This window comes from Sitodiplosis mosellana, unplaced genomic scaffold (genome assembly GCF_009176505.1).
Source record: "Sitodiplosis mosellana isolate CC-2019 unplaced genomic scaffold, AAFC_SMos_1.0 Smas_scaffold_6197, whole genome shotgun sequence".
Lineage (NCBI taxonomy): Eukaryota > Metazoa > Arthropoda > Insecta > Diptera > Cecidomyiidae > Sitodiplosis > Sitodiplosis mosellana.
This window is the reverse complement of record NW_022601438.1, coordinates 5121538-5134504: the sequence shown is the minus strand read 5'-3', so window position 1 is coordinate 5134504 and position 12967 is coordinate 5121538. Positions and strand designations below refer to the sequence as shown.

Here is a 12967-nt window from a genome sequence, read left to right as displayed (position 1 = left end):
CCATTAAATCATACACATCATATAATTTGTTGTTGTTTTTTGTTGTTGTAATATTTATCAATATTAATTAGTAAATGTAAAAAATAAAAACAAAAAAGGAATCATCTTTTTAAAGTTGTATGCTTCTTCGTCTTCTTCTTTTAAACCATATTTGTTTTCCCTTCTTACTCTTTCTTTCTGTCTTCACTTTCTGAATCATTCCGCGTATTCTTCCTATTTTCTTTCTTGTTTCAAAACTAAGCCTAATATCCTTAAAAATATGTACATTTTACACAGAAAAAAAAAATGTTCTTCGATGAGAGCAAACATTCAATCTGACTAAATCTATTGCTACACTCCATCATTAAATGAAAAACGTCATTTACAGCCGATTTATTTTCTTGTTTTCATCATGTGTATGTGTGTGTGTGTGTGTGTGTTGTGTATGTTATTTTTTCTCTGCGAGTGTTTTTTCTATTAAATTTTATTTTAATTCTGTTCTTTTTTTCACTATATTTCTTCATCTATCTCTTGTTTGCTATTTTCTTTCATTTCGAAAATCACGCACTCACTCTTTCGCACTCGTTTTCTCCTAATATAAGAGGTAATTCATGTAGTTTAATTTGCTTTGTTTCTTATCTTGTCTAAGCGGTCGCGCGAACGCTCTCCATCTCACACATCTTGATTTTTTTGTTGCTATTGTTTCTGCTAGCTTCGGTTGCGCTTTTTTAGCACGTGTTTTGTATATTATTTTTATTTAATTTCGTTTCTTCTATTCTTTCGCTCAAGCTTTGTATAAAGTATTTTTGTTTGTTTCTTTCTCTCTCTCTCTGTGTGTGTGTGTTTTTTTTTCTTTCTAATCGCTATCTCTGCCTCAGTGAGTTAATGTGAGTTTAAATTAAATTTTCTGCTCGTGTATGTTCTTTTCTACATTCCATAAATATATACGCAACGAATCTTACGGATGTTAAATTAAATAAGTGTGTGTTGATGTGTAGTTGTTGCTGGAGCTGTTGCTGCTGCTGCTCATCACTGTATTTCCGTCTTCTTCTCCTTTCTTTTTAATCATCTACGATTTTGTTTTTTTTGCTTTTCTAATTCCTCCTTCTGAGTTGTGCTGTTCTAATGTTGCTGCGATTGTGTCTGAAGTTGTGGTACCGTCGATGGTGTCGTGACGACGATCGTTGATTGAGTGTTATTTTGGGCATTTGAGGTGGCATTTTGGACCATCTGTGGTGGAATATCCTGTACATCCCAGATCTCTTCGAGAAACCGTGGCAGTTTGCGATTTTTTAGCTTCAACGAGAAGCACATTTCGGAGTTTTGATTGCCCAGCGTTCGAAGTTCGGTTAAAATTGCCAGCAATGTACCGAAAACGATCATACACTTGACATCACCGCCGTGCCGATTCAAAATGTAAATTCGTAATGTGTCTATGTAATAGCTTTGGATTGCCTCCACCAGTTCGGCTTGCTCAAGACCCGGCCGATCGGAGAATATGACGATTGCGGTAAGTAGAGCGTATTCAACATTGTCCACACGCATCGAGTACATCTGACGGCAAAAATGTAACAGATCCTCAATGGTGTCTGCCATACCGGCCATTCGATATGAGTCACGTGTGTATGAACGATTATTGGCAAAGAATATGGAATCGGAGGCGGCATCATATCGACGAGCCATTCGCAACATCATCACTTCACTGGAACATGCCTGTGTGTTTGTGTGTGGGCGTGTGTATCGAGTACGACGCATTGTATCGGTGGCGACAGCAGACCAGGGCAGATGAAGACGAGTACATGAAATTTTGCCATTGAAATTCGGTCATGCGAACGCGACGACGAGACAGTAATTTGATTCGGGAGACAGAATGCGTTTGTGTGCGTGTGTATGTGACAATATCCAGACCACATACAGAACAATGGCGATGCGGCCGAAAAAATAGAGATGAAAAGACAAAGCAAAAAAAAAAGTTATTAGAAATTTGACCGCTAAGAAGACGATATCCGTTCGATCCGACGGAACACAACGATTTAATTAAAAAAAGAAAAATGTGCGTTCTCACGCTTCCCTACCTTCAACAGTGTAATTTGATCTTCTTGAGGAATTTTCGTAAATGCGGGCAAACCCTTAGCGAACTCAACAATCAGTTGTACTGTAAGAATGGTGATTTCGGTGATGTGACGAAAATGCACATCGTTTTGATCCTCATTTTCATCCGGAGAAGTTTGCTACACAGAAAGAAAACAAATGAAACGAGACGAATTAGCGTTTAAGTTCGGTTTCATTCCCATTCAATCAGAATGCAATAGCACTTGCACTTACGATCATAATTCGTTTCAAATCTTCCTCGGATGGCTGTTCGTAGCCATCTTGATACCAAATCAATTTGTAAATCACTGCTAATTGATTCTGTGTTAATGCTGGGATGTTTCGTGCACGATTCTCATCCAGCAGTTTCTGTGGTAAGAGTTGCTGTATGCCCGCAACGATTGTTTGCAACGAAAGAGAAAATAGAAAGAGAAAAACAAACAAACAAATCAAAAACTGCAATTAGAATATGCTTATATGCATCAAGTGAAACGCGAAAATTTATGCAAAATAAATCAGTATGTGCGCAATCCATTTGCAAGAGATTTATAATGAAATCAACAACAGCAAACAGCAAAAGAAAAAAACTAGAGCGCATAAAAATGAAAACGATTGTGTTCAAGAAAATTCAGCGAAAAAAATCGCATTGCAAGGAAAAGTAAGAAAGCGCTTCTCCTCAAAACACTTACCGTTGCTTCAGCGTATGGAGGTGGGTCACATTTCATTAGTGTTGGTATTTCATTTTTATATGCATCAAATGAATTGATTGTTGGTGGAATTTGCTGTTTGTCTTTCTCCTTTTGTGCTTTTTTCTCTTTGCGTTTGATTGCACATTGATTTTCTGGCACTACACATTCGGGTCGCATACCAACCGCTAAGCACTTTTTTAGCCGACATTCCTGACACTTACGCCGCATGTACATATCCATTTCGCACTCGTGCCCGAACTTACAACAATAGACCGCATTTTTGGTAACACTCCGTCGGAAAAATCCTGCGACACGATGAAAAAAAAAAATGAAAGAGCACACACACATGAAAGGGAATGAGTGTAAGAGAGCCGATTCATTTGAAAAATAACAACAAAATTTGTTTATATCAACTATGAGGTCATTGACCATTAATTACCTTTACAACCCTCACATGTAAGCGCATTATAATGATAACCAGAAGCTCTATCACCACAAACTAAGCATAACTCTTCTTGTTGCCGAGGCGTCGGTCCTTTTTTGGCCCGTTTCGGATCACTACAGTCATTCATACCGTAATCGTTGAGACTGCTCGATGGCGAAAGATCTTCTTGACCTAGACACACACACACGACGTTCGGAAAAAAAAGAGTAATGAAATTCAATATAAGACTGCACTGCATCAGACAAGGGAAAACATTGTGAATGGTTCCTTTGTCGTCATCCTCATCTTCTGTGTGTTTCCCACTTACCCATCATATTTGGTTCCTGTCGATTCAAATAGGACGAATTGTTATCGACGTCTAGATTCAAGGTGAACGCACTATTACTATTTGAAATGCTGTCGTTCGTCTTTAACAGTCGATAAACGAAATTTTCATTGAAATCGATCAACCGGTCGCCGTCACTGTTTTCATCCATTGCATTTGCATTCATCGGCAACAGGTATCCATTTTCAATGAGGGAATTTAACAAAGCAATGGCCTGCGTTTTACTGTTTGCTTTGTTGCTATTTAGCAAATATGTGATAAAATCGGAGCCACGATTTTGATACGGTACAGTTTTGGTGAGTTCTTCGTATAGCACTTTTATTGATGCTATGTGCGGTTGCTGCTGCTGTTGCTGTTGCTGTTGCTGTTGCTGTGGATGCCCCACACTTTTTCTATCGACATTATTTGCTAAATAAATTTTATCCGAATTAATATTGCCATTGCCCGCTACATTATTGATGCCAATGCTGCCGTTTCCCGCTGTAAAACTCATTTTACCATTCACTTTGATCGATCGCATCGACGAATTATTCTGATCGATTGATGACTGTGAATCATTTGAATATTGTTGTATAAGAGATGGCGGCGCTTGCACTTGATTCGACTGTGAATCGTTCGTAATTCTGTGCGTGAAAGAAAGAAGAAAACAAAAAATCACTTGATAAAGCAACAAAATGCGCGACACCAAAAACGAAACCGAAAAATGTCGGAGAGAAGAGAATCAAAAACGATTGGGATTAAAATAATTAAAATGGATGAAAAGCGTGAGCGTGAAAAAATGTGAGAAAAAGTTCAGAAATTTTGAATTAGACTACTCATCACTTGTCTTCGCCGATTGCATCCTCCACTGGTTGTCTGCGTAATTTTTCTTCAATGGACGCGCGTCACAATCACATTAAATGCAAGCGGGCGAGCGAACGAGCAAGTGAGAGAGAGAAGGCGTATATGTACGCGTTCTCAATGAAAAATGAGAATGAAATTGTGTGTGTGTGTGTGTGTGTGTGTGATGCGTACCTGTTCGAGTTAATTTGATTTTGTGCGGCGCCTGTTGTGTGTATGGTGGCAGTGAATGATTGCTGTTGAAGAGGCGACTGTTGTGTACCCGACATATTGATAATCGATGCGTTTAGTGTGCTGCCATTGTTATTTGTTGCCGGTATCACATTAAAACCACTATTATTGCTGGTAACGAACGACGTCCAAGACGGTGACGATAACGATTTGGTCGGCGATTGAATATTACGATTCATTTTTAAATAATTGTTTCATCAAACAACAAATTCTCTTAATAGCTGTGTGTGTGTGTGTTTTGCACCCGCTCACCGGGCTGCTGTAGATGTGTGTTGTATGTGGTGTTCGTGTGTGTGTGTGTGTGTGTAAATGTTTTGCGTGAATTTACTTCACAATTTATCTTTGTCCGTATCGTTGATAATTATTTGTCGCGGCGGTGTCTTGCATATGATAATCCTTTTATTATGATTATGGTCGATTTTTTATGTGTGCCGTTCGTTTCACTTTTACTTTCTGCAACGACGAGATGCATTTAGAAAATGAACAATTCAACACCGAAATGGCCATGCATTCAACCTTTTCCACTTCTTCTTCTTCTTCTGCGGTGTGATCAATCACTTTTACTCTTTCGCTCTCACACTATTCTCTTGATTTTTTTGTTGTTGTCGCTTTGGTTTTATCACTCACTTACACTTGCAGTTGCACTTCATTGATTCTGGCATGCTTCATTCGCTTTTTTTGCACATGCACAACCAAAACTAAAACAGAAAAAAACCAATTTCCTACAATGTTTTCTGTATTTTTTTCGTTTCGTTGAATTATCGGAGTGTTTTCTTTCACTTTATCTTTGTGTATGTGTATCTTTATTTGTCACTTCATTTTAAGCTTTTTATTGCTAACACACAACGACCAACACGTATTAATTAGCACGTGAGCTTTCTTCGCATTCCATTCCATGGGCAAATCGTACAATCCATGTCGATTTATCTGCAAATAAGACAAAATAAGACCATTTTAGTATTGGCGAACAATTTTCAGAATTCTGATTTCTTTTGTTTTCTTTCATTTTATTTCTTGTGCCCATTACGAAAATTCGTAATATTCAATCGTTCATCGCTAGAATATTGTATATATTTATAGATAAGTCCAAGACAAAATACAAACAAATCCAAAATAAAAATAAAAAAGATAAAACAGAAAGAAGAAACACCATCGAACATCGATCGATTTTCGTGGGATGAATGGAAACGACACATTGGGCAATTTGATTGACTTATTGAGTTGGCTCTAAATGGCACATTGCCTGTGGTGTATGTGTGTGTGTGTGCGCGCATTATCTTTTCTCTCTCTTTTGTTTCGCTAATTTGTTGTTTGTATGTGTCTATTTATATATCGGTGAACGTTTCAGCCAAGAAAATAAATCTTTTTAAATCCAATCGAAACAGAGCCTCTTCTCAACATTTGCTTCCATCATTTTTTTTTTCTGAAATCCTTAAAGATATTATGACCGGATTGTGATGTAAATCGCAATGCATTTGAATGTGCTATGACTTGAAAGGCCATTAACACTACATTTGATGAATGGATAAAAATAACAGCTACATTTGAAAAAAAAAAGAAGCGAAAAACAAAGAGAGCTGCACATATTTTGATCGTGGCGTGGCTCGTTTTAGTCAGCATTTTATTCAAAAATCGTCTCAAGAGCCGTACTTGACCTTTAGTGATTAATTGAAGAACAATTACCTGCATCAACAAGATTTCTACACACATCTTGGCCGAGTGTATGAGCTTCTCGTTGTATGCATTATTGAGCGAGCAAGTGAACGAGCCAGCCAGCGAATGTACTAAATTAGTTAGGTTCTTTGTTTAAGATTTATTTATTTTTCGCTTCTTTGTCTGTCTGTCTGTCTTCGTGCTGTTTTTTCTTCTTCTCTGTTTTGTTTATATCGCGCTCACTATAATATAACCACTCCATACCTAGTGTTTTTGTGTACTATTTTTCTGATGAAGTCGGACGGTTCGTCAGACGCGCGTACGTTTACTTTTTCGATAAGCATGTTGTACATTAAATTGTGTTTGTGTATATGTGTGTTTATGTTTACGTTTGAATGTTTTTTTTTTTTTAATTGCAGCCGTTTTCTTGCCGACAACTACAATTAAACGTCTAATCTCATTTTAATGTTCAAGTCTTTCGTTCGATCACATATGTTACGCATAAATATCCAGAATAAATTGCCATTAAATCATTGGTTTTGGTGTTGTACTTATCGAAGATTAAAAACGAAGACGATGACGATGGAGAAACACAGAAAAAAAAACCTAACGCAATCGTTGTTATTTGGTGTTTGTGTTGAGTATTGTTTGGTCAAGGCTGATTTTCATCGAAATTGTAAATATTTCGGATGGTGGCTAAACGTTTTTGTTGGCTGTTTGTTATTCATTTGGAATAGACAACGTCAAAATTGCAATATTTCACAACTCAATTTTTATTTTCAATGTTCAATTCAAATTTGAAGACCTCTTGAATTTGTGAGCGATCGAGGGAGCGATAGAGAGAGAGAGAGAGAGAGAGAGAGAGAGCTGGCGGTTTTTTCTCCTCCTTATTTGCCCATTTACAAGTGCATGTTTGTGATTTTACGGTGCGAATGTCGATCATTTTCAATGATCAATACTAGCTTTGAATATAAATTCCGTTGCATTTATGAGCGCGCGCGCGCACGCATGCCTCAGCCGAACAAAAAAGTTCAACAACAAATAATTTTATCATCACTCAAACCGGTATTCAAAAATTTAAACAACGGATCTCTTTTGATTCACGGACACTGAATGGAATTGTGTGGCTATGCATATCTCGGCTGCGCTCCCATTTGTTATTTTAATCCCGTCGTCGTTGTTGTCGGGCGCTGCAGATTTTACGTTTTTATATGCAGCCGTGCGTTGTGCTCATGTGCAATTTTCTATCAGAAATGAAAAAGATAGCGAAAGTGTGGGCCGAACGCAAAATGCTTCTGGTTATCGTTCGCTCACGCGCGCGGATAATAATTTTTCGTTGCATGCAATGGATATCAACAACCGAAAAAAAGAGCAGAAACAAAAAGGAAAAACAGAAAGAACGCAAACTGCCACCACATTCACGAAAATGGAGTGCTTGAACGAACGGGAGAGAGCGCGCACTACAGCACGAGATCGAATGTCGAACCACAAGAAATACGAAGGCAACGCGTGAAATAAACGGAACGATGAAAAGCAGCGATGAAACCGAAATATACGAAAAAAAAACATAGCAAGCAACTCACTACTTGACTCGGAATGAAAATAAAATAAACGACCTTGTCCTGATGTGTTGAGGTCACACTCCTTCACTACGCATACGGCTCATTTGTAATTTCGACAATTTTTGTGGTTAATATTTCTTCGTTGTTTCGTTTTTTTTAGTTCGTATTCGGCGTTTTCTCGCTCACTATCCCCCTCTCTCCGTGTGTGTGTGCGTGTGAGTGTTTTTCCCGTCATTCGTTCCCTCAACTTTGGTGTGTTTTTATTTTGCAACTTTGTTTCTCTCTCTCTCTCTCTCTCTCTCTCTCTCTCTTTCTCTCGGTTTAATTCAACTGAGTGACTGTTTTTCGGTATAGTCCGGAGTTTTTCACAGTTGGATATAATATAATTGGTAATTTCACTTCATGTCCAAAAATTGTTTCGAGTAAGCAGGTTTTTTCCTACTTTTTGACGCTTGCTCACCGAAATGCTTCATGCTTGTTTTGTATTTATCCGAGGTCAAAGGTCATCAAGCATTAATTACATGCTTGATAGTTAGTGTGTTTGAGTTCGCGTTACCAATATTTTTTTTTGTTCGTCATTCATCATTTCGATGGCACCGAGAGTGTCACAATACACACATACACATAAAACGAACTGGGAAATGCGACAGAGATAAAGTATTGGCGTTTAATTTTGGAATTGGTTTTTAATTTATGATATGATCATTCACATTTATTGACGAAAAACGCCGATTTATTTTATAATAATTTTGTGGCGTTCAAATGTGAACTGTTTTATAAATATTGCCGAAAAATATGAATGCGTTTATTTACAAAATGAATATGCACGAACACAAACACAAACACAAACACACGCATGTACACATACACCCAACTGCCACAACCAAGTGTCCATTGACTTTTTGCATGTGCGTCACACTATCTGTGTGTGTTTGTATCATCGAATTTGACAAATCAAATCAACATGCAAATATCAACAACCTCGTCAACACAAAATAAATAAAGATGTGTTTAACGTGTGCAGTTAATCGATCGATAATGTAAGCACCCTTTTTTTGTCAATGAAAACAATGGCCTGTTTATATCACGTTCCAATACATGTAAATCGTTGAAAACAAAAAAACACCGATTCAAAATGAAACGCAAAATACCCAAAATTCTGACGCTACACTCTATGCAAGCGGCTGCCAAACTTCAACCGAGAGAAGAAAAAAAACAACCAACAACCCATCATTACAAATACACTCACAAAATGGTAATATTTTGCTTAACATTGCACATTTATATCAATAAAATAAATAAACGATTTGCGCACTAAAAAGCCACATAAAATGCATGGATGAGAATCAGATTGGTTTAAATCTTGTTTATAATTGACCCGACGGGAAAAAAAACATTAAACACTGGAATATAAATAAAATGATGGTGGATTTTTTTTGTCGTTATTTAGTTCGTTGGTCGTGTCCGATTGAAATGTCGCTGTATTTAAAATATGCCGAACGAAAATTGTTTATACGTTCATGTTATGCAAAAACATTCAATAATAATTTGACAAAAAAAAAGTGACAAAAGAAAATGAAGACAAAAAAGTATATGACAGCAACAACACCAACAACAACAGGGCAAAACGACGACAGTGACGGCTAAATTGAGCGAACCCATTCACTCTCACTGTGCTGTTGACTTGATTAGCGTATAAATAAAATGCAAAGTTTAGCAAAAATATCAACACACCAATAGAGAACATCGCCGTCAAACAGTGAAACTTCGTATATTATTACATAGAGAAAGAGACAAATGTACGAAAAAAAAAGACAGCGATTGGCAGCCGCGGCGGCAACAGCACCACAATCAAACCGAGGCACACACACAGAGAGAGAGAGAGAGAGTGAGAGTGAGAGAGAGAGAGAGTGAGAGAGAGAGAGAGAGCGTACACTAAAAACACTAATAACAAAGCATAAATTTATTACACGAGTTTAATCACTCCGCGCTTGCGCGCTTGCTCTCTCTCGCTTACTCTTAAAACACACAGGAATGTGTATTGGTTCGTTGTCTTTTGATTTTGCGTTCGGCGGTCATAGCCCATATAAACTAAAAAGTCGTTTCGCAAATGTCAACAATAATAACTTTAAAATCGAAACGTAACGGTAACGGAACAGGCACACGGCCACCAACAACAACAACAAATCAATGTGTGCATTGCTTTCGACTAACCCTCCCTCTCTTCCTCTAAGGCGCGCACGACGCTGCTGTTGCGGCTACTACTACTACTAGTAGCCTGCTGCTGCTGCTGCTGTTGCTCTTGCTGCTATTGCACGAATAATGTGGAAAACTAATGAACGAAAAAAAAAGTGGAATCAAACACTCATGTTACACATGTATGAAAAATTCACGAACGCACTTGGTCAAAACGGTCAACCGCGATTCATCAATTTGAAGAGAGAAAAAAAGGTGAATATTTTTTCTTTCGAAATCCAAACCCCGAATAAAAACTACTCATTTCGAAGTAAAGCAAAGAAAACATGCAAATTACACGAACAGGCGAACGCACGCTCGCGACCAAACTGTGTGACTTTTTTCTTCTTTCGAGATCACACACATATGATTCTGTGGTGATTGTCGACTGACTTTCTCTATCTCGGTCGCTCATCGTTATTGGATCAGTAGTTAAGTCGACGGAAGAGAAGTAACAACAACAAAACTACACTGTATACCGCGATTTATATGCGTGAACAACAACAACATCGACAACAGCAGCAACAGCAACTGTTGAGACAGAAAGAGAGAAAGAAAGAGAGAAAGAGAGAGAGAAAGAGAGAGAGAGAGAGAGAGAAAGCAATTTTACTTCTAGATCAACGTCTGGTTTGACGTTTGCAACCGAATTCCAAGGAATCGCAGCATGCAAAGTAGTTAGACTGCAATTTAAATTAAATACGTGTGTGTATGTGTTGCGTACATCCGATCATACATCGATTATTATATAGTTTGTAAAAAAAATGGGAATTTGTGGCTCAAAAGACTCTTGCTCGTTGGTCGTCTCTATTGTTGTTCGCTTTCTTCTTGGCCACTGCTAATCGAATAATCGCACAACGGCAGCGGCAACAATGAAGAGAAAAAAAAGCACACAGCAATTACATATACAGCTGAAATCGATTGTGTGTTCACTTAATGTATACATAGTACACACTCACACTCATGGTGTGTGTATTCGGTGTGGATTTTCTTTTTTTAGTTTTATGCCATTTGATTGTATATTGCGCGCTACGGCTATTTCTAGTGCTTTTGTGCCGATGCATGAAAAAAGGGAAATTTTCGTTTTGGGGTCAAAATCACACCAATACATCGCAACAAAATCAAGTTGAGCGACAACGACGACGACGACGACGACGAGCTAGCAACTCTCAACACACAGATTCGGCATGCAAGCAGCAGCAGCAGCAGCACTATATTCTCTCTTTCCATCTCTCTTTTTGACCACTACATCTCACAAACCATTCACACCAAACACGCTAACATCGTTTTCCACATTCGATTGCATTTCTCGTCGTCGTCATATCCACATACATATAGATTCTATATATATTCACACGAATCGAACACACGGCAAAGAGGCGCAGACGATGCGATTTAGCTAGAGCAGCGCACATCGTGCACAAAGCAAACAAACAGCACACAGAGAGTGAGAGAGCGAGTCACACCGTGAAAACAGAGGAACAACCATGAACGAACATTGTTAAAACAACGCGAAGAACTGCACAATGCACATTGATTCACAGCACTTAATGCGTAATATTTCTCTTTTAAATTTCAATTCTCTTCGCATTTTCCGTTGTTATCTCTCGCTCTCTCTCTCTCTCTCTCTCTCTCTCTCTTTGGATTTTTTTCCTTTTCGTTGCTCGCTCGTTCGTTCGCTTGTTCTCGCCAAATATTTACACATTTTTGTCTGTCGTGCTATTGGTGTCTCGCTCTTCTACCCTATGTTTACATGTTTATGTGTATATGCTTTCATTAATTTTCCTTCGTTCGCCTAGCTGCTTCCATTTGCATTTGTTTATTCTTTGGCTAAAATTAATTGAATCAACGGCAAATACACAACAATAACAATGCCATAGAACAAGTCCTAAGCCATGCATTTTTGACTGAACCCAGTGAGAGAGCGAGCGCGCGCACACACACCAACACATCGAAAACGACAACATAAATTGATGACAAGTGAGAGATTGCACTTGGCAGAAAGTCTGTATATACATACATGTTAGAATCTCATAGAAAAAGAAAAACAACAACAGCAACAAACTAATGAAAGAAGAAGGAAAAAAAACAGCATAATAGTACATAACGCCATTAATAATAATAGCAAAAATGGTTCTCGGGATGATGAGAGAATATCGCACGATACATTCGACGAGAGCAACGCGATAGAGAGAGAGAGAGAGAGCTACGTGCAGTTCACATTATATGCTGCCATTCAACGCGCATTTTCTATATACACACAACTATAAACGAAAAATTGTGTATGTTTTTGTTGTTGTTGTTGTTATTGTCTTTTGGTCTGGTGTATCATCGTTGTCGGTGCGCTCGTTCTCCTTCTCTAGCCTGTCTCGATGTTGGTTGTGTGTTCCGAAAATGTTGTGTTTGACTTTGATTTTGCAGGTTTTCTCACACGCTTACACAAATGGGGAGCCAGAGCCACACAGAGCAACGAGCACACACCGAATATATACAAATTTTCTGTCTATATACACCCATTTATATAAATCGCTGCGATCGACTCGGTGTCTGTTTCGACCCAAACCTATTCCTGATGTTTGTTTATTTTCGATTCAAACACACACACACACACACACACACACACACACACGGATAGACAATGGCAAATGGAAAACAACACTTTCTGATCAAAGAAACAGAGAGACATTGAAACAACGGCAACATTCGAGGCGATGACTCAAAATGCGATTCAAAACATGTTAAAATATCAAGTGGAAAAAAACTAGGTGCCGATTGAAATGGCGGTGTGCGCGCGTTTGTTTTCGATTGCACATTCTTTGCTGTTGCTTGGAATTTCGCTTCAGTTAGTCTTCTTTGTACATTGATATATGTAAGATGACAACAGCGGCAGCAGCATTCGCTCCAAAGAGATTCATTATTA

At 38.2% G+C, this 12967-nt stretch overlaps 1 protein-coding gene across 10 annotated transcripts in view; it reads right to left on the bottom strand.

Moving 5' to 3' along the window:
• Positions 1-1054: 1054 nt before the first annotated feature.
• The window catches only part of LOC129577401 (ecdysone receptor), a 58461-nt gene continuing 46548 nt past the window's right edge, over positions 1055-12967 (bottom strand). For 8 of the 10 annotated variants that reach the window (XM_055464365.1, XM_055464359.1, XM_055464357.1 and 5 more), the window contains 7 exons: positions 4544-5527; positions 3512-4152; positions 3199-3375; positions 2760-3064; positions 2305-2454; positions 2055-2210; positions 1055-1692 (listed from right to left, as the gene is read on the bottom strand). In XM_055464365.1, coding sequence (XP_055320340.1) covers positions 1102-1692; positions 2055-2210; positions 2305-2454; positions 2760-3064; positions 3199-3375; positions 3512-4152; positions 4544-4779 — 2256 coding nt within the window. In that variant the 5' untranslated portion in view covers positions 4780-5527 and the 3' untranslated portion in view covers positions 1055-1101. Of the gene's footprint in view, positions 1693-2054; positions 2211-2304; positions 2455-2759; positions 3065-3198; positions 3376-3511; positions 4153-4543; positions 5528-6283; positions 6455-6517; positions 6799-12967 lie in introns of those variants that run through there. The other 2 variants (XM_055464364.1, XM_055464366.1) reach the window with 2 other exon arrangements.